The sequence below is a fragment of the Cydia strobilella genome, chromosome 9 (genome assembly GCF_947568885.1).
Source record: "Cydia strobilella chromosome 9, ilCydStro3.1, whole genome shotgun sequence".
NCBI lineage: Eukaryota > Metazoa > Arthropoda > Insecta > Lepidoptera > Tortricidae > Cydia > Cydia strobilella.
The window spans coordinates 4,787,759-4,809,076 of NC_086049.1; the positions used below are offsets into that span (position 1 = coordinate 4,787,759).

The 21,318-nt window shown below is 38.2% G+C and overlaps 1 protein-coding gene across 1 annotated transcript in view; it reads right to left on the bottom strand.

The window, feature by feature from the left end:
* LOC134743983 (uncharacterized) overlaps positions 1-20,473 on the bottom strand; it is a 42,582-nt gene extending 22,109 nt beyond the window's left edge. Inside the window, exons 1-16 of the mRNA XM_063677615.1 lie at positions 20,363-20,473; positions 19,322-19,507; positions 18,738-18,866; positions 17,641-17,767; positions 17,019-17,230; positions 13,958-14,090; positions 12,745-12,881; positions 12,117-12,261; positions 11,394-11,551; positions 9,947-9,991; positions 9,702-9,782; positions 8,421-8,806; positions 7,433-7,642; positions 6,746-6,892; positions 6,295-6,442; positions 4,699-4,956 (exon numbers count right to left, since the gene is read on the bottom strand). Of these exons, the coding sequence (XP_063533685.1) occupies positions 4,699-4,956; positions 6,295-6,442; positions 6,746-6,892; positions 7,433-7,642; positions 8,421-8,806; positions 9,702-9,782; positions 9,947-9,991; positions 11,394-11,551; positions 12,117-12,261; positions 12,745-12,881; positions 13,958-14,090; positions 17,019-17,230; positions 17,641-17,767; positions 18,738-18,866; positions 19,322-19,507; positions 20,363-20,449 (2,589 nt within the window). The 5' untranslated portion in view covers positions 20,450-20,473. The remainder of the gene's footprint in view (positions 1-4,698; positions 4,957-6,294; positions 6,443-6,745; positions 6,893-7,432; positions 7,643-8,420; positions 8,807-9,701; positions 9,783-9,946; positions 9,992-11,393; positions 11,552-12,116; positions 12,262-12,744; positions 12,882-13,957; positions 14,091-17,018; positions 17,231-17,640; positions 17,768-18,737; positions 18,867-19,321; positions 19,508-20,362) is intronic.
* Positions 20,474-21,318: the final 845 nt, after the last annotated feature.

The following is a 21,318-nucleotide window of genomic DNA, read 5'->3' on the forward strand; positions in this document are numbered from 1 at the left end:
TGTAACTTGGATCGGCCAGGTGTAGATTGTGTATGTGAGACCAGTTGCTTGTATTCATAGTTTTCACGGGCATTTGAGTGGTCAATTGCTTGGAAATCACATAGGCTCGAAGCTGTATGGAATACGACGTTTGATATTGCGACGAAACCTCTAATTGAACCACTTGATTTGCGTTCGCCTTTATAGGCCCCAATCCCGTTATGCTTGCTCTTGTTGACTCTCTTTTAAGTTTAAGTAATTGAGCCGCTTTCTCACTAATGAAAGATGCCTGTGAGCACGGGTCGATCAGAGCCCTGAGTGCAATGGTGTGCCCTTGCTCACTCTTTACGTTTACGATTGCAGTTGCTAATAAGCCATCACTATGTCTAGCTGTGTGGTGAGATGCGATTGCCATGGTAGCTTGAATTTCTGTTTCAGTCTCGTTGACCTTGGAGGGCGTCGATTGAGTATTGCTATCTTGCTGTGCTGTTTCCGGGCTCTTCGACACATGAACGAGTGAATGATGGCGCTTGCGACATATACGGCATGACATGGGCAATCGACACTTGAAAACCGCATGTCCTGGTGCTAGACAATTGTAACATAGCCTATTGTTTTTTGTATATTCACATCTCTCACTAGGTAGCATTTTTGTAAATTCTTTACAATGAGCGAGTGTGTGATTACCTTTACACATGACACAACTCTTCTCTGTTTGTGATTCTGTGGCGTGGAACGTGCGTTCTTTGACTACATTTCTTTCGCGGGGAGTTGATGAAGAAGCGGTGATGAGCTCTAGCGTTCGGAATTTAGCTTCCAGAAATTTGACGAAGTCTGTCCACTTGGGCAATTCCTCGGAATCATCCTTGTGAGCGTACTCCTCCCAATCCTTGTGTGACTCCGGGTCCAATTTCTGCACTACCAGAAAAATGATTAACGGATCCCAGGAATCGGTGGCCATGTTCAAATTTTGTAAACTATTTAAGCATTCAGTTGTAGTATCCAATAATGATTTCAGTTGAGTGGCTGACTGAGTATTTAATTTCTTTTGCATAAATAACCGCTTCAATATAGAATTCACTATTAACTTTTTATTTCCATAACGCTTTTGCAGAATGTCCCACGCTTGTGTATAATTACTTTCGGTAATTTGAACGTGCTTTAAAATCGCCTCTGCCTCGCCGGATACACTGGTCTTCAAATAATGCAATTTTTGTACATTACTAAGCGACGTATTGTTATGCACTATTGACAAAAACAAATCTTTATAAGTGGGCCATTGTTCATAACCACCAGTAAAACTTGGAAGTTGAATTCGAGGTAATTTTCCCACCTGGTTATCCGAGTTACATATATTGGGGTTGATTTGTTTCGTGTTGCTGTTCAATAAGTCCTTAAGATGGCCTTCAATGTTCAAGTATAAATCTTCGTAAATAAAGTATTCCTCGTTAATAAAATATTGCGTAACAGCTCGTTCTTCGCGTGGCATAACCTTTATAAGTTCTTGATGTGTTTGTTTGAACGTCGCCCAGTACCCTTGTATGCAACTTAATCTCGCCTCAACATAACCTCTTGTTAATCGTGCCTTAGGGCATTTCCTTAAATTCACTTGTGTTTTCTGAAGTAAACTTGCCGTATCTTGCAAAACAGTCATTAATTGATCCCCCGTAGTCATTTTTCGTAACTTAAATCTTCACTTATTCACGTAAAAACACAAGTAAACACAACGTTTTTGAAGTAAATTGTAAGTTGAAACTAAATTGCATTGAAATCGTATATTTTAACTTGTTTCTAGCGGCTTGCTTATCACATTCTTTTGTTCTCGCGGCCAGGTGTCCGACGGCGGGCGCTCGATGCACTTTTTCCTTATCCGGATCGTTTGGACCATATGTTGAATGCAGTAAGGTTCATTATTGAGTGGGAAATTAGAACACGTCCTGTTGCTATGATTTTTGTAATGCGACTAAATAAGAAATGCATGTATAATGCTGTCACTAGATATGATGATAGGTTTTGTGTGCGCGTTAACAGTTGTGAAAAATAAAACAGTCTTATTTTTTACTTTTTTATTAATTTAGGAAAAACCTGTTTCCCAAAAAAGTGTATACATTATATGTTCAACATGTTCTGCACGTGAGGTTGACAATGAGGGCTTTGTTTATTAGCATTCAGTTGAAGTTGATGTAGGTTCTACTCTTGTTGAACCAGAAAATAATTGCATAGTTTGTTATTAAATCTATGCCCAGGCACTATTCTTGCTATAACTTTACATTCTCCGCCTTCTCTAGAAATTTGTACATATCCCACAGCCGTATCTAAAAAGGAAATGACCTGACCACACGTGATGACCTGAAATAGCAGAATACCTATAATTAGCAAAATGTACCTGATTCAACAGATCTCAAATGCAGTGCAGCGAGGGAATGCTGCAGGCATCATGGGAACTTTTGAGCCGGGTACGATGCAGGGTGGAGGCGCATATTAGATGTTTAGTTTTAATTATTATGTTATTTATTATTAATACCTATTGTATTGTATTATGCTCTTTCTATATTATATTAAGATTTATGTTTATCAAATAAATTAAGCAAAATTGGCATGTAATACAATATCTTACCAATGGTAACAAATAGGTAGAAATAATCCACAAGGTGCTAAGCGTCCTTAACAGTGGACGCTTGTTATAATTTTAAGAATCAAATCTCCTTACGAATCGAATTACTTACAAAATATATGATGTTCACTTGCATTTGTATTTTTGCTACCCTGATTTCAGCCAAGTTACGGTTGGAGTTGGATGTAGCAAAGATAGATATAACTCCGTAATAGATGGATACAGTCTAAGGAAAAAACGTGCCTCGAAAATCAAGAAAATTTGATTCTCGTTCAGAGGGCGCTACTAGCTTTGGCTTACTGTCGTATAGATGGCGTTGACGGTTTCGTTTGTTATTTAAAAATTTAAACGCATATGAGTGAAAGAACATGGGTCAAAATCATAAAAATAATTAATGCAAATAAAAAAATCATTTATCCATATTTAAATACATTTTATCGTATTTTTATAAATATTTATTTTTAGTTTTAAAGTGTGTCGACAGATGGCAGTGAATTTACTGGGGTTACAAAATTTACTATGACAGTACCGCTCTAGTATAAGTTACTCTATGGATGTAGTTACTATAGTATATACATCCAATAAAACTAAGTTATATTACTTAATATTCCGTAATCCTGGCCAAGCTATATTTTCCTACGTGATTTTTTTTATCATTTCATGATAAATTCATTAAATAAACTGTTCTTTTAATTTTTCGTAGTTTTGCGAGGATAGCTATAAGCTCGACAGGGCACGAGCGATAGAGAGGCAAATAGAATACCGAATAATCGGCAAAGTGGCCGAATAGGCCGAATAGTTGCCGAATATTCCTGGCAACTCTAGTCGTAATATCATATTATATAATGTCGTTTATGGCGACACTTTCTAATTTTGTCATTGCAAAATTTGCATAGCCATTCCTGAGCTAAATAAACGAAGCAATCATTAATTTTTATTACAAGGAGCAAAGATGTTGTTTAATACCTCCTGGTAATATATTGATATCCAAACATACGAAAGGATACAAAATTGAACCACGAGAGAAGCGAATGGTTTAAAATTTAGAATATTGACAGTTGCGGGGGTCTTAAGGCATGAGGTTTAAACAAACTTTGTTACAGTGCAACACGCAATTTTTCATCACACCAACACGAGGAAACCATTTAATATTCAAATTAATTTATTTGAAGTTCTTTCTATCGGCCAAGGTGAGGGCAATAGCTTTCTTCATAAAGGATTTCTTGTCTCGCCCGTCAAGTTTTATATGGATGCACGGACATATCATAAAGAGTGCCGTGCCGCCCATGGACACCTGCAACACAAGAGGGATTTTAATTTGTGTTTCAGTTTCAAATAGGAAACTTGACAATATGAAGTGTAAATTGCGCAATTACTTATAGCTCTTACAAATAATTTTATTTATCGCATCGGATTGTTGTGTGCGGTGGTCACCTGGTGGTCACGCATTTAGGCAAGAGGATGGGGAAGAAAATTTCACATTGTGAACTTACCTTAATGTTAAGAATAATTTTTCCTCTGCATTAATTTTATTTGAGTAATTTGATTGTATTTCGTCAATTATTAAGTCTCATTCAATGTTGAATTGCTTTTCATTTAATCGGCAATATTATCTGAATAAAGGATCACCATTAAATATCAGATTTTTTATTAATATTGGGTAGCTGCCTTCGTCGGACTCTGACTATTGTAAAAAGGCAAACTGGTCTTCTTTTTCATGTAGCATGTAGCTTTATCGTCACTCGCTTCTTCACGTAAAAAATACAAAAGTAAATTAGTATTTTATTTGTACGTCTGACATTATATGACTTGACACTGACAAGCCATCAACGAACGCTGTCGCGACTGCACGCCGCAACAGCCGCAGTCGTGCTGCTACAGTAGTGCGGCACCGCGTAACGTCGCAACTGCAGTGCAGCGGCAGTTACAAATGGACAGTCACCTTAAAGCAGAAGCACTTAATAGTCTTCATACTTTAGCAACACTTACGCTACTGCAACGCTTATCGTGGCATCTTGCTTACTGTTGCTACAATTGAAAGTGCTTGTAGTTCAGTCGAAATTACCCCCCTTTCAAAGGTACCTTGGGATAAATATTTTACATACCGCTTTAAGTACTTCTGGAGTTACAAAAACTTTTTCCCTCAAACATTTCCTCGTCATCGTGCCTCTCCAATACGCTTGCAGCAAGGTCGCCGCCTCATGCTTACGCACCATCTTCTCTCTTTCTTCCTTCAGCATTCCGCAGGTTTGCTCTGAAGTAGCCAGTTCGCATACTTGTGAAACGACTGGAGGAGTTGGAGATGTGAGGAGTTGATCCAGTATTGTTTGAGAGACTTGATAACTGGGGGAACCTTCGCCAATCTGATCAAGAATAAAAAATGATATTGGAACTTTTGAACATAATAATAGTATTAAATCATTTTACGGTTTAGACTCACTTGTTTTAGTCTCTAATGATTTAATGTTAGTATGTCTCACAACAGTTTAAATAATAGTATTCACAACGACGGGACTTAATCGCGTAAAATTAAGTTTTAAATTTACCTCCGACGTTCTCGAAACTCGTTAGTTTAAATGAGTGTTATAATAATAATAGGTAGATTGTACAACAAGGGCATAAAATAAACGACTTTATCTGAGGCAATTTATCGGTACAAGCTTAAGAGGGTCGATATACATAGGTCGAGGATAAAATGGGCATTTATGCCGGAATTATATTCAGTATATGCTTTTCACTTCGATTGTGAAAAAAATATACAGAAATATTAAATAGCTAATTTAGGTAGTTATTAATGAGGCTCAGGCCCGCGCCTTTTTCAAACAATAAAGGGGCCCACTGATTACCAGTCCGCCGGACGATATCGGCCTGTCACTGTCAGTTGTTCGGAACTGTCAAATTTTCTAACTGACAGGCTGATATCGTCCGGTGGACTGATAATCCGTGGGGAGCCTTATTAACCAAATCATTGACATAAGAAACTGTAGTTGTAAGTATCTTGCATATAAATAGTTATTTGTTTTACATAGGGGGCAAAGTTGTAGTTTAACCGCTAGCGTAATATTAGCGTAGCAAGTGGTTCGAAAATTGGAATCTTGAGCATTGCTAGGGTTTCGAGGCGAGAGGGTTAAACAAATTTTTCACCACACCAACGCGAGGAAAATACTTTACAGTACATATGGTGCTACTTTCACGCACTAGTGCGTAAAGAGCACTTTTCGTGCATATGTCGAAAGTTTAAAGGGCCATATGTACTGTAAAACGTTGTACGATACACGTGCGAATAGGTAATTCGCAACTCGTGTCGATTTAAAAGAATCCCTGCGGTCGTGTTTTAATTTATCGCCACTCGTTTCGAATTTCCTCTTTTCCGCACTTGTATCGTAAATAACTAAACTGTAAAATATCAAAAAAAATCAAACCAAATCAAGTCTAAACGAACGTTATGAAATATTTATCATTCAAAATCATCATTTAAAAGTCAATTCTACCAGCCAACATAAAATCTTTTCCCCACATGTGGATAAAAAGCAACTTTCTCATCAGTTTTCGAATAATCAATAGATCCTTTACCGTGTGGTGTGGTGAAAAATAATTCAACGAATTAGATCGCCACCCTTCTCTGACTTTTAAGTCGATTAAGGAAGGTACGTAAGCTATCAATTGTCTTTTTCATCACAGCTATCATTCGCTATAGGTACCTGTGTTTCTTCTGATTGTACACTCTCTTCAATCTGCTCTGGTTCCGGTATGATGCAATCACAGGGGTCTAAATATATTATGTTTCTATAGTTCTTGAGGTCCGGTTTCTTCTCCGGTAGACCAAAATCAGGAGCAAGCAGATACCGTCTGTATTAGAAACATTTTTGTGATGAAACAAACAGCGTTGTGGGGACAAAAAGGCTTCAAAATATCCAAACGACAACAATGATTCACTATGACCTACTAATTGAATAATGCATTCCAAAAAAGTTTTCTTTGCTTTTTTTGGACAAACTCAGTTCGGTTAGTAACTTGTGAGGTGTGGGTACAACCAATAAAGTGTGATCTTGTGTGTGTGTGTGTGTGTGTGTGTCGGAAAATGCGAACGTTTTCATCATTATGTACTAGCTTCTTCTGCTATTTACTGCCTTCACAAAGAACTTTACTGACCTCAGTACGACACAAGCTTCTCGAAACTCGACAGAACTCAGACGCTTTATGAGAAGTGCCTGAAGTGCTCTTCGGAACATCCAATGCAGCAGATTCTTCTTGAAACCTACGATTTCTTCATTCCATGTAAGGTCTGGCTGATACGACCTGTAGATATAAATTTCATATAATATTAAAATTCTTTTGCTAGACAAAAGCGAGTATCGCTATAATATTGAAGAATCATCAGTTGACATTATTTTGTCACTCATCTTTGTGGTAACAAAGGTATTAAGAATATTGACAAGTGTAATTATCAAAAATGTAAAATTATAAGAAACAGAAACAGAAATGACCAACAAAACGAACACGACGCTAGTGCAGGGTAGAGGTAAACGGGTTGGGTAGGGCTGCACCGTCATTAAAACCGAAGAAATGTTGGATGGATTTGAATCTGTACTGTGACCCACGGATACATATGCTGCCCATGCTGGTAATTGTTTATGGTGACTGGATTATCGAACGCTAGCACCGTGCAGCGCCACCTTACTTAACTGTCAAACTTACAGCAACAATGTAAATTCTTTTTGACAGAAAAAAACAGTTCTCGAAAAAAAATACGAACCAAAAACGGTTAGGAGTATGATATTATAAAAAGACAAGAGGTTAAAGGCTAGAAGGCACTATTCAAAATATAAAATGACGTACTTAAAAAAATCTGCATCAATGGCCATGTTCGTCGTAGACTTCGTAGTCCTCAGTAAGTTGGTGAAAGCTGTTCCCAAGTTCATAAGGAAGTTTACGGCCCAAGGGCACTCTCGGACCGAGGCAGCCTGGATTAGGTCTTGGGTGCCGAGCAGGAGCGAAGACTCGCTGAGGAGCGCCACGTGCCAGTGTGTTTGGGAGTGGACCCAGAGTCTGGAAGTTTGTGATAGTAAACTAATTACAGGAATACCAGGAGTTTTACAAGAAAAAAATCCAAAATTTTCCAGTGAAATTTGAACATATACTGTAGGAAATAGACAAAACGACAAACATCAACAAACAAAACTACTGGTCTTAACAAAATCAATTGACTTTGTTTTGATTGAAAATGGTAACAATTCAATCATGATTTAGATTTTATCGAACTTAATGAGGACTATAGGTATTTCGGATCATGAGCCTTGCGAAAATAAAAGTTTGTTTCATAACCCCTCGGGCGGTAAAGCAATATTTTCGCGCCGTGCGCCGCGCAGCCGCGAAAATGAAACTTGGCATGCATGTAGCTTATTCAGTTTAAAAAAAATGGAAATGAAAACAATTTTACAACCAAACTGAACAATACTCGTAATAATAGTTGAGTGGGAAAATATACTGTAGGCTATAATAAGATTGAAACAGAAGAAAAACATTTTTTATACCTATAAATATTAGTTCTATAAGTAGAACCCTAAAAGATATAAATATGTATTTATAATATGAAAAAAAAACACGCAATGAAATAGGGGGTATTACTGCAATGTTTTCACGCCAGAGTGCAGCACTGGCACATATTGTAAACCATAGAGCCTTAAACAGTTTTTTGAGAAGTTTTCTCTATGACATTGTATTCAAATCATACAAAAAGGTAATCCGCCACATGCTTCGTCAAACCCCCTAAAATGGCTCATGGCTCATGGTCATACAGTTTCTTTGATATATTATTATTGCAAACCTGCAATAATGTCTTCCCGGCAAAAAATCCACTTCCACACAATCATATCCCCTCGTGCTAAGATACGCTTTTGGTTTCGGCAGTTCCGAGTCCACAAACCAATCGAAGCACTCCAAAATGAGATATGCTGGCTCAACATAATCCAAAACTGGTGTCCCACAATTAAACATCACTCTTGGATGCATCACGTTCAATGATATCTTCAGATGGTTCTGCTCGGGGCTGTCTATCTGAAGATACATCGGACTAGACTTTGGCGCCACGATGTCTAACGCTCGATTCATGGGAATTTTGGTAATTTTTACTGGTGGTGAGCTCCCGGCTGTCGTAAAGTTAAACATGGAGGGGAAGAAGATGACTGACATCTGCTTCACTACTTCTGAGATCTACAAAAGAATAGATTCATTAGGAAAAATGGAAGTATGTCGATATAGGTTGGCAGCTATTTGTGAAGTTTAGCCTGTCTTGCTGCCGAAATTTTACAACAAAGATTTGCTTTTGCAAGTCGGTATCGTCTTGGCGGGTCGTCCCATTCGTTTTGTGTCAAGTTCTGTCAAGATACCTGCAAGTCATAGTAGAGCCTGTGCACGGAAGACTTTATGGCTATACCTAGTTAGTTGTCCATGTGCAGCTGCCGACGGATACGTTTTTAGGAGGACATCAGATATTTGTATCATGTTTATATTATTTATTATGGGACAATCATACGCAAATCGACCTAGTCTCACAATAAGCTCAATAAGGCTTGTAGACGACGATAATATATGTAATGTATAGATATAGATAAATACAAATACATATAAAACATGCATAACTCAGGAACAAAATATCTGTGATAAATATAAATACACAATTATTAATGTGTGTACTGGGAGACCGAGTTATGTCCGGAAAATAGTACTTGCTAATAGAGCAACAAGAGTTAGTTTGATATACTATCCTTATTACTGGATCCAGGCGTCTGGCAGCTGTTCATCGGTGGAGGTCAGAGAAGGAAAGACACTTATGCACGCATCCAGTTCTGGGTTTGGGGTAGGGAGTTTTAAAGGGAATTATGTACTTAATTCCAATTACCAGAGGTTCCGCTTGGAGGAAACAAGTGCCAGAGGTAATGAAGTTATGCAAAGCCAGTGCCTGCGGTTTTTTCGCAATAATTTGCAATGTATTTATATTAGTATCCGGCCCTTATAGAGGCCCTTATTAGACAACTTTGAAACTTTTTTCGTATTTCGACATTCCTTTTCCCAGTATCAAATGTAGAAAAGGCAAGTTGTCACTCACATTGTCGAATAAGATCCAGTCACGTAATTCTTCCTTTTGAACCAGTGGGGCGGTAGTGATGATCTTAGCGCTCTTTTTGTCCTGTGAAATATGATTTTTAGAATAAAATAGAAAGTTTGATTTTGGTATTATAAACATTTTTTATAATACACTTTACGGCCGCACCAGTTACTAATGTAAAATAGTAATCTAATAATTGTACATCCTTACGGTCTTAATTGTTTTATTTTGACTAGGTAACTTACTTGTAGCGGACTGCGATCTTGTGCTTTTCTAAATTCCAAGGTAATCTGTAAGAAAAAAACTATTAGTGAGTCAGTCCAGGCGATGCTGAAGGAAGAGTAATATGATTATAATGTAACCTCTTGGCGCCCAATGTACATTACGATGTACATTCTGTTTCCATTAAATTTCAACTTTCATAAAATCAAACGTCAGATGTAAATTTAAAACTTATACTTGGTAGATAATAATGAGTAAAAATCGTGAGAGTTTAAATCATTGTTTAACAAACAAAGTAGACAGCATTTTTTTCGTCTCTTAAAATATGAAATTCATCAGAAGTAATACAAACTGATTTTAACTTCTCTAGCTATAATTTTGTATGGGGGCGGCACGAGGTTAATATATATGTATGTATGTATGTGACAACAACTGAGGTTGGTAGTCCGCCACCTAATTTGGTTCGGTGCCTGTAATTATTAGAAATATAAAATGGATCTACCTCACAATCATCATCACTCGGTTCCTCAATGCTGAGAATCGTAACATAACACTTGAAACCAAATCGTCTATAGGTTTCTGATTCTCGCTAAGGGGTCATCCTTTAATTACATCACACGATTAGGGGGGGGGGGGGGGGAGTTACACATCACAGAAATGTGACATGTTGTGACAATGGGGAGGGGGGAGTAACAAACTTTGTGACGTCACATTATATAAATTATTTTATTCGCTGTACAGTTCAAAAACAAGTTTTTCAAACGATAATCGTTTTTAATCGTTTAATTTTCTTTCCTAATCTGTTTTGGGTTATAAAATTACTAATATTTCTTTTGTCAAAAATATTTTGATAAAATATTAATAAATTAATTTTTAACAAGCAGAAACGTCTGCGATCGATGCTATTAAGCTTAGAATAAATTTAAAAGTGGAAAAATTACTGCCTTGGGTGAGACTTGAACTCACGGCCTCTGGATTGAAAAAATATTAATAATACTTAATTCAATTTGCCGATTTCAATGAAAAAATGTTACGTCCACCAGGGGGGGAGGGGTTTTACAAATGTGACCAAGTGTGACAAGGAGGGGGGGAGGGATAAAAAACCTCGAAATTCGTGTGGATGAACCCTAATTGCTATGCCTCCCGTATACCTTACCTTGAAGGCACGAGACCTAAGTCCCTACTGGGAAAAAATGGAAAAAGTTACACTTCCGGCAGGACTTGAACCCGCAACCTCCGCAATCCGTGCGTTGCTCTGCTCTTAACCAATTGAGCTACGGAAGCCTACCAGAACCTCGCAAATCTTTTCATTCCTTCCCTTATGTATACACGCCTTTTGGGGTAGCGTAAAGCGACATCTATCGAAAGACGATTACATCTTTTAACGGCACCTGAGTCAAGTTGCATCGCTCGCAGACGTATCTGCATGTTAAAAAAATGGTTTAGATATAACCAAGGAGCATTCTCTACCGTTTCAGTACTTTGCACGTCCAGCAGATGTGGTGCATAAGACAATTTCAAGAATCCAGTCAGTTTGAGGAAGCGAGTCCTGGGGAAGGCGTATGCTTCGTATAACCCGTGTTTGCGGGCCCAGTCCACCCAGCGGTAGTATTTCCATAAGGCAACGTCTGAAATCAATGTAGGCAGTTTTAGTTTCTAAATCACTAAACTTCTTCTGATTCTTTTGTCCAAAACCCGTTCAAAACACAATACAGCTGTTAGCTTTTTTGTGTGAAAAATTGTGTTGTGAGCCAATCGAATAGGCAATTAAAACTCAAATAAAATTATGTGAGGAAGCTTGTACTATGCGGATTTCGTACAATGCATGCAGATATTGATAACGATTCAATATAAACTGGACTTTTGCTTAGGTACCTACGTCGTAGAAATGGTATAACTACCTATTTATATCAGTCCTTAATAGGGAATAATTATTTAAACGGTTAAACATTTAAAGCGAAGTCATACTCATAATTCCGGGTCATTTTCCGGGGTGAGGGCCTGGAGATCTGTATTACAGGTTGACGCCTAGTTTAGACTCCAGTCTCTCACAAAGGATATTATAAATCTAAGTTGTCCTTTACTCTATTTAAAAGTTAATATGTTAAATGTATCCTTTGAAAGATGATATTATTAAAAAAAAAGTACTGAATTTAGTCTTGCAAGATGATGACAATAGACTGTCTTAAATACCTGGCTCTGGAAGAGGTTTCTTCAGCGGCACATCTCTGACCATCGACACGTAGAGGTCCATCTCGTGGCCTGGCGAGATCCCCGGCAGGGTGTAAGGCGGCAGCTCTTTAGTGTCTTTGATAGTCACTATGACCATTGATCCTCGCTGGAAAAAACTTGAGTAATTCTTGAAATAGCCATGTAGTCGCGAGTCACAAACACTCGCATATACTGTAGCACTGGGTCATTACAGGGAAAGTATTTAAAATTGTGATACAAATTGTGGCGAACTTATCTCCTATAAGGTATGTTCGCCTTTGTTGTATTTATTAACTGTAACTGTGTTTTTGTGTTTCTTTTTCTATGTACAATCATCATCATCAATGGCCACTGCATCCCTGACGGGTGATTGTTGCAACGCTGTGTCATGACATGACAAAAATGAATGACATGTAACCTTAACAACTGTGTATGTTCAAGTAAAATAAATAAATTGAATTGAATTGTCAAGAGCGGTTGAGACGGCCAATGCATTTTATGCATTTATGTGTTTTTTGTATTTTATGTACAATAAAGCGTAATATACATACATATATACAACATGTTTCGTAATTTTTAAGGAAACATAAAACAGTTCTATAATATAAACCTTAACAGCGTTTGTTTCCTTTGTAGTCTTATCTTTCTTGACCGCTTTGGACTTTGTCGTTAATGTTTCGTCGTCTTCAACATCCCAGGTGAATGGCGGGACCTCCGCTGCTAGTTCATCCCAAAGATCCTCTATGCCTAAAAATACTCAGAGGCCTTACTTTTGATACAGATAAAGATAGTCAAGTAGGCATATTACAATGCGCTTATGAAAGTCGAATAAAGCTACGCCGGCGCTAACCCTACACCTCTGCCTCGAGAAGATTATAACCCGTGGAAAGGAAGTGGGAAAGAATAAAACCATACTATCCGGCCCGCGATAAGGAAGTGAGAGCGCCGAAGGCCTGGCTGCCTAGTCAAGATGACAGTCATACATTGACAAACGCCAAATGAAAAATAAAAATGTATCGGGATGACAGATGCTACGAAAAATCACGTGATTATTCCCATACATAATTTAAATTTCAATTGGCATTTTCTATCAACGATTGTAATCTTAACTAGGCCCCCTGATCATGATCGTGACCGTGAGGTTAAAAAGTTAGGAGTTCATCTTATTGTTACTCAACTGGGTCAAAGTTCTTTTCGTTGTCTTGTTTCTTGTCCCCAAAAAATGTGACGGAGTGGAGCTTTTCGTATGGGGTATTTATTTTTTAAATTTTCCCAAGAGATTATAATCTACAGCTAGAAAGACATGCACTCACTGCACTAATGCAATAGCACTTAACTTTTTTTATTAATTTGATTAAAGACATTAGAAGTGTGACAGAGTGGTCAGAAACAAGATAACGAAAATAATTTTGACCCAACTAAATAATAGATTGTTAGTATATTAAATTAAATACATTTTTAATTTTTAACAGTGTATTTTACGTAACAAGATTTTTTTCTAAGCGTCAATAGGTACGGGTCCTGTTTAATGTTTATGAGCATGGCGTAATTAATGTACTATGTGTATACACTTTAGGTGGGGGGCAAGGTGGGCAGCAATAGACTACGAGTACATATGATTACTTTATGCCCAGCCCCAGCATTTCTTAAAGAACTTCAGGATTCAACTCAAAATATTCACACATAAAAGAAAGTGTTATCCATTGAGAACAATGCAAAGGACGAGGAAAATATATTATAAAGTGGACCTTGTGGATTATTCCTAATTAACAAGTCATTAAAGCATAATATATTTAAACTGAAATTTAAAGAATTACACTTACCAGTAGGCCAAATATTTACTTCCATAGCTCCAGTCAAAGAATGTATAATTTTAAATTCCAGCATTTCTTCATCTTCAATACTATTAGAATCTTCATCAGAGTTCATGTCTGGGGCCGCAAGCTTCAATAGCGCCTACACATTTTTAAGCAGCAATTAGCAATTTTTGAAAGTATTTGTTTGCTATTACATTCTGACAGGCGAGCGTTTTTGCAACAACTAACAAGTTTAAAGTTAATATTGTCTTCGGTTACCGCGATAGTTACTCATGAAATAAAACTATGAAAACGGATTATATCGCGTATATTGAATTTATAATACATCCCGACGTTTCGAACTCTTTACAGCGTTCGTGGTCAACGGGTGACTGAGGAAAAATTACAAAATGCAAAAATACCCACATACTAAAATAATGAACAATCATAGACTACAAACTTTAAGGCTGGTTGTACATGCAAAATCGGTTTATAAGGCTAGTTATACACTATAATTATTTTTCAAGTAAAGATATATATATATACGCGATAAAAATAAACTATGCCGGCTCCAACCCTACACCACGGACCCGAGAAGATTTAATTCCCTCCTAAATTGTAGGAGGGTATCCCAATATGGGACCGGCAACAAACTCGGCGGGACACATCTTTTCAAAACATCAGAATGTCCAGCATCATCCAACACTACGGTCTCACAGTCTATGTCTCGCTTGCTCCTTTATCAGGTGGACTACAGGATCCCAAGCTGGTGGTAGAGAAAAGCCATCTTCCCTATTAAAGTTTGGATATTTCTTAATCTCAATGGCCTCGCGCAGCATTCTGGGTATGTAACGCTTCTCCTTGGCAAGAACCAGAGGCTTATCAAACTTGATTGAGTTAATGTATTAGTTGATGTATTATAAATTCAATATACGCGATATAATCCGTTTTCATAGTTTTATTTCATAAGTTTAAAGTTGTTAATTTTCTAGACTATTGATATTTAAAACTAAAACTGGCCAAGTGCGAGTCGGACTCGCGTTCCAAGAGTTCCGTACATTACACAATTTTTAACAATGTATTTTTAATTAAAACATGAGCCTTTAAAAACCCGTAGGGCCGGATTAAAAACTAAGTAATTAAGTCCGACTCACGATTGATTGCACATTTCTAATAGGTTTTCCTGTCATCTATAGGTAAATAACTATTTTGTGTACTTTTTTCAAAATTTTAGACCCAGCAGTTTCGGAGATAAAGGGGAGTGGGGGGAATGGTCAGTTTTTGACTATTTTCTTAGATAAGATAAGATAAGATAATTATTTATTTGCTTAAACATGGTAATTTTAAGTTCACATAATCATTATAAGCAGTATCACATGTTTAGCCAATGGCAGCATGCAAATATTGATCTTAAAATTAAGCTATATACATTATTTACATTAACAATAAACTATTTACATGTCATTGATTTTCATTGTAGCTATTATTTAAATTGAATATACATTCATTATTTTTCATATTTCATATAATTTTCAAATTTAATATTTATTATCATTTATTTATTTATTAACATTATTCGTCCAGAAATTCTTTGATTGTGTAAAAACATTTATTTACTAGCCATTTCTTCAATTTTGTCTTAAATAACTTCTAAACTATTTATTTTACATTTACAATAAAAATATACTTGAGATTCTCAAAATGAGCTCTTTCATTTGATATGAAATACGATATAGTATGAAAAACTTTATTTTCAAATTTGCTCATTTACCCCCCAAAAGTGTCCCCCATGTTTAAAATTCATTTGTTTACGTTACATGTCCGTCTTTGGGTTCCAAACTTACATATGTGTACCAAATTTCAACTTAATTGGTCCAGTAGTTTTGGAGAAAATGGGCTGTGACAGACGGACAGACAGACAGCCAGACAGACGCACGAGTGATCCTATAAGGGTTCCGTTTTGTCCTTTTGAGGTACGGAACCCTAAATACAGTAAAAAGTTTAATTTTTGTTAAAATATTTCAGTAGTACCTAAATAATATACATAACGAACATGAAAGTTTCTAATGCGAACAGCGACCAATCTCAATTATGAGCAAAGTCCTTATAAATGTAAAGCTAAGACCCAATCTTAAAGTTGTTAACTCTGTTATTGCAGCGAAATATGAATACTGTTTATTACTAAGTTGTCAGCGTCGTTATTTTAGTAATGACACGGGATCTGTTGTAATAGAGAGTGGCCCAACGGAATTTACAATGGGATAGTGGTGTTTCTAGTGATGTGCCAACTTTTATTTTTTATCTGTTGGTACAGTCGCCATCAGATATATCAGAGCGCCCTAGGTGCTCAAAATATCTAAACACGCACTCTATCGCCTTGACAATAGAGGTACAATGCTATTTTTAATTCAAATTCAAACTTCAAAACTTCAAATATTTTTTTATTAAAGTAGGCCTAGCTCTTTCGAATTGTCGTTTACATCATATATTATTTTAAGCTAATTATCACAGCAATTTATTGCTGTCTTTATTATTTCATAATATTATTGAATTTTTATATACATAATAAAATTTCACAATAATGGACCACGAGCCAGGCGCAAATTTCGTCAGTCATCGCCTTCCGGGCGAAAACTCGAATAACGGTTAACGGCTATGTATGATGAACCCTCGTGAACGTCAGCTGCCGCTCCGTTGGTGGGTTGAGGAATTTAAGTATAAATTCCACTAAATACTTAAAGTCCACTCCGTCAAATTTTTTGGAAACAAAAACCAAAACGAAAATAATTTTGACCCTTTTACATTTCCGTAAATGCAACGCGAATGGTGCATCATTGGCTTGAATTGCAGCGACGCTTGGGAAACTCAAACTGCCACCAACCGCCAGTTAGCGGTAAAATACTTGTAGTTTACGGCTATTATCTGCATTTTGCTTCCTAAATAGCTTGTGTCACTTGTGCTAAATAGTGAATGAAAAGTGGCATGCCTGTCGCGTTGAATATTTGTAGATTTTTGAAAAAATTACATACTTAATTATTTTTCTTAGGACGTCGTGTCGATCTTGATTTAGTCTCTTTCTCTAACTCACCTTACAAAGTAGGAGTGGCCACAGATGCACCACCGGAGACGTGATCGTAGTCACCGGTGGTTGCTGCCGCCCTGGTGCAGGCTTGGTGGGCGCAGGGCTCGACAGGGGAGAAAAGGGAAGGAGGGGTGCCCCTGTTGCGTCGACTGGTACTTGGTCGCTGACCCACACGCAACGCCACGCGCCGAGGTAGTATAGCCGGACCAGGTAGCACCCTGAATAAAACAATGTTATGGCAATACTTTATCGTATGGTTCACTCGTCTCATAATACAGATCTGATCTAACGTCTTTTCGGTATTATTGTTGCCAACCCTTTTACGCTTAAACCTCTGGCTTAAACAATGCACTCTGCGTATGGCGTCAGTTGATACAGCTGGGGCGGTTAGAGTAGCGCTACCTCGTTTTCACGAAAAAAAGGCACAATGGTTGTCGATTTGCGGAAAATGCCCAGCAAAACTAACTGCGTTAATTGATCTCCTATGGAATGTTACCCAAACCTATGGAGCGCATGGCGTCAATCAAAGACCAAGGCCAAACAATGTAACAAAAAAATAATAACACTATCATGATTTCATGTTCCAAACTACATATAAGTAATGTTGCTATATGATTCCATATTGTACCATTTTTAGACAGCAGCGGGCGATGCTGCGTGCCACCTCCCGGCTTTGTGCCTGGTGAATATATGTGATACCGTGGTCGCCAGCCGTCTGGTAACACGAAGGAAAAGTTTTCCCACTGGTGTTCCACCTGCAAAAGGTTATATTTCAGCACCTCTCCTGTCATATATGTAGATCCGGGTACGTGATTTAAGGTAGGAGTTATTATGTTTAAATACAATATTATTATAATGAGGTCAATGTGGAGAAAAGGTCGGTAGATCAGTAGGTAGGAGCGAAGCTCTTCCTTTTTGACTATATCTTAGCGAAGTACATATTCAAATACGAAAGTTTTTGCTCTATAACGGTTTTCTCAACCATCAATTTTATAGCCGGTCTTCTTGACATTGGCCTTACACAAAATATCTCAATTGCTTTTTCAAAACTTGCTAAAGTGACATCTTTGAATATCCCAATAGAGCGTGGTACGACCATTTTCGAAAACTGGCGCAGGTAAGTACTTGTGGTATTCGCGGTCCACAAGGCCGTATAGAAGAGCAAGTTGCTGCTACGAGATTATGTCTGTGCAAATACTGGCCGTTAGCAAGATGAGAACAACTGGAGATGATAGCCTCAGTGACTCTCCGGGACGATGGCATGCCCGACAAATGTCGACCGTACCGTTCTTCGGGATATATTTCCGATAGTTGTTCGTCATCATAACTTCGTTCGCAATTGCACAGACAAAACCCTCGGTTTCTCCGAAGAGGTCCCCGAAACGTAACCAGTTCACCGTGCAGGTCCACTTTGGGTCCCGTGAGGGCCTTGTAGAACCGCCCGTGTAGCACCTCTCCCATGCTGCCTTGCGATCCGCAGTACTTAGTACCACAGATTTGTACCGAGGTTCCTGTCTACTGCCACCACATCACGATGCATCCCCTCACTCGTTGTTAAGGAAATAATTCCTGAGATTGCACACCTCGCAGTTGTGGAGTTTTTGGCGTTTAGGAAGCCTCGACCGCCACACTTTCGTGGGATATATATTATAATTATTATTGTAGATAGCGATATATATACCTAAGTACCTCATTAATAACCCCCTTTCGTATCATAAAACTTACTGTTGGTATGTCCGCTCGCTCCAAAATGAAGCAAGCCGAAAGCACCCGCCTGCAGAATGCAGACCGTTGCAGCACTTGCGTATGGCTGAGCTGCATGTCTATTATAGACATCTTGTCGGACCCGTCTTCCTGTGAAATCATTATTTTTATTAGTATCGTCTGTGTGGTATTTTGATTACATTGTTTACTCTTAAGCGTAGGAGGCTTTTTCCGCATCTTCTCATCGTGGTACATCGGCTCAGAGCCGGCCCTAACCTTCAGCTCTGACTAATGGACTAGCTAACTATTTCATCAATGAATACCTCAAACACAACAGTTTCCGCTTCATCCTACCGACTCAGTCAACTGTTCAGCTCTGACCTATCCCATGGTGGCCGGTGATAACCTGTAGCAGCAGCTTTGTCGTTACCCGTGCATAGCCGACTGCTTAATCATTCATTCATGCTGTCAATCATACATCAAAGACCACCGTCTTCGCTTCCTCCCAACTCAGAGCCAATAGCTGCACCTCCCGTGGAGGTACTACCTCACAGACCGAGATAGCGGCTTTCTCAGCCCACACGTGTCTGACTACTTCATCATACCTCATAAACGACAGTTTCCGCCTCCTCCCACCGGCTTAAAGCAAGTTCTTCAGCTCTGATCCATCCGTGGAGGTATTGCCTCACGGATCTTGGTAACGGCTGTGTCTGCTCGTCTACCCACACGTAGTCTGACGACTGTTTCACCACTATCTTGTTCGCGATCACCGTTCTTAATGTGGCAGGACTCTACAAGAATGTAAAAGTAACATTTACAGAATGGCCCAAAAATACGCTGTAAAATTTATGTTTTTGTTTTTCAGACTGATTTTTTTGTAAGCATCAAGTGTCTACGAGTTTGTGACCAGAAACAGTTATATCAAGCTGTGTGAGCCGTGTGTACTACGTATAGTAAATTTCTACATAATGCTGACGCAAGTTGAATCCTCAAAATTTTCAATATGTAAAAATAAGGTTTATACGTTTTAGGAAGTACAAGTATGAGCGTGAAGTTGCCATAAACATCCTTCTCCCTTGCCTTCTTTCAACGCGCCCACAAATCTATGGGAATAACCCTGATACGTAACATTTTTCGTGAAGTTATGAGTAGTTAGTATGTTTTAGGATCAGTCACAACAAGCACAAGATCGCAAGTCACTACTAAATGAGTATCAATTATAATTTCTTCAAACAAAAACGTCACTTTTGACACTGACATATCTAATCCATATCGCATCTAGACAAGGTTCAAATCGGGCCGTAAAGCTTTATGTAGGATACAAGTAAAATTCTATACAAAGAAAATAAACCGAGAAATCTTATATTTACAAATCTACCCGCTCTAATTTGTATTACTTTGTATTCGTGCCGTTTTATGTAATTTAAGTACCTAATATGTCGTTTTAAAACTAGAGTAACTTCGATTGTATAGGAGCCGCTTTTTGGTGTCGGGGCTCTGTTTACCAGTCCGCCGGACGATATCGGCCTGTCAGTTGTTCGGAACTGTCAAATTTTTGTTCTAACTGATAGGCTGATATCATCCGGCGGACTGATCAATGGGCCTTTAATGCGGAATACGGAATAGTCACTTGGTATTTTACTTACCATTCCCCAATAGTCAATGGAAAGTTCATTGTCCCTGAACTCCCTAAAAGGGCACTCTGTAGGATCCAACTCTACACTCGGGAGCATAGCACTTTTCACAGGTTCCGGCTTTTTTTCAGGCATTTTGTATTAAACAACTTATCACACTTTAAACTTAGGGCAATTTAAATTGCCTTAAAATAACCGTATGTAGACTTAAACTGAAGTATTCGCAATAATATTACTTATAGAAGCCATTTAATACCTATATTTAAATAAAAACTGAAAATAAGCATATCATTTGACATTAGTGACATAAAGCCCTTGTAGTTTGTTAAGTTGCCAGTCATTTAGGTGCTTTTGCCAAAGGTCTATAAAGGTCGGAATGAATAACAACTAGTGAAAACATTTCTCGTGCGGCCAAGAGTGCTTATCTGGGGCGGCCAAATGGGAGACGTCCGGTCGGAAGGCCTATGTACCGGTGGATCGATGAGGTCCAGAAACACCTATATGACATCCAAGCGGCTGAATGGCGTCGTATCGCACAGGACAGGAACGAATGGCGAAATCTAGTATCGGAGGCCAAGATCCACTTCGGGTCGCTGAGCCAGCGAAGTAAGTAAATAAGTGAAAACATTATTATGGCAGGTGCTCGGATGTCTTTATAGTTATATCTTATGTCAACTATAATGCCACCGACTTCCCACCACCTCACACTTTCGCGTTTCCCGGTAGGTCGTCTGTAAACAAACCGCCTTGATGCATCCAAGCATCCATGTCATATTTTATTATCTCTGAAAACTTGTCAAAAACCTGTTCAAGATACAGTATGTATAACTTACTCTATGGCTTACTAAAGGGCCTAGTGCTGCACTCTGGTGGCAGAACATTGCAGTAATACCCCCTATAGACGCAGTAGTTTTCATTCATTATCATTTCATTTCATTCCATATTACATCATTCACATCCAACTTGTA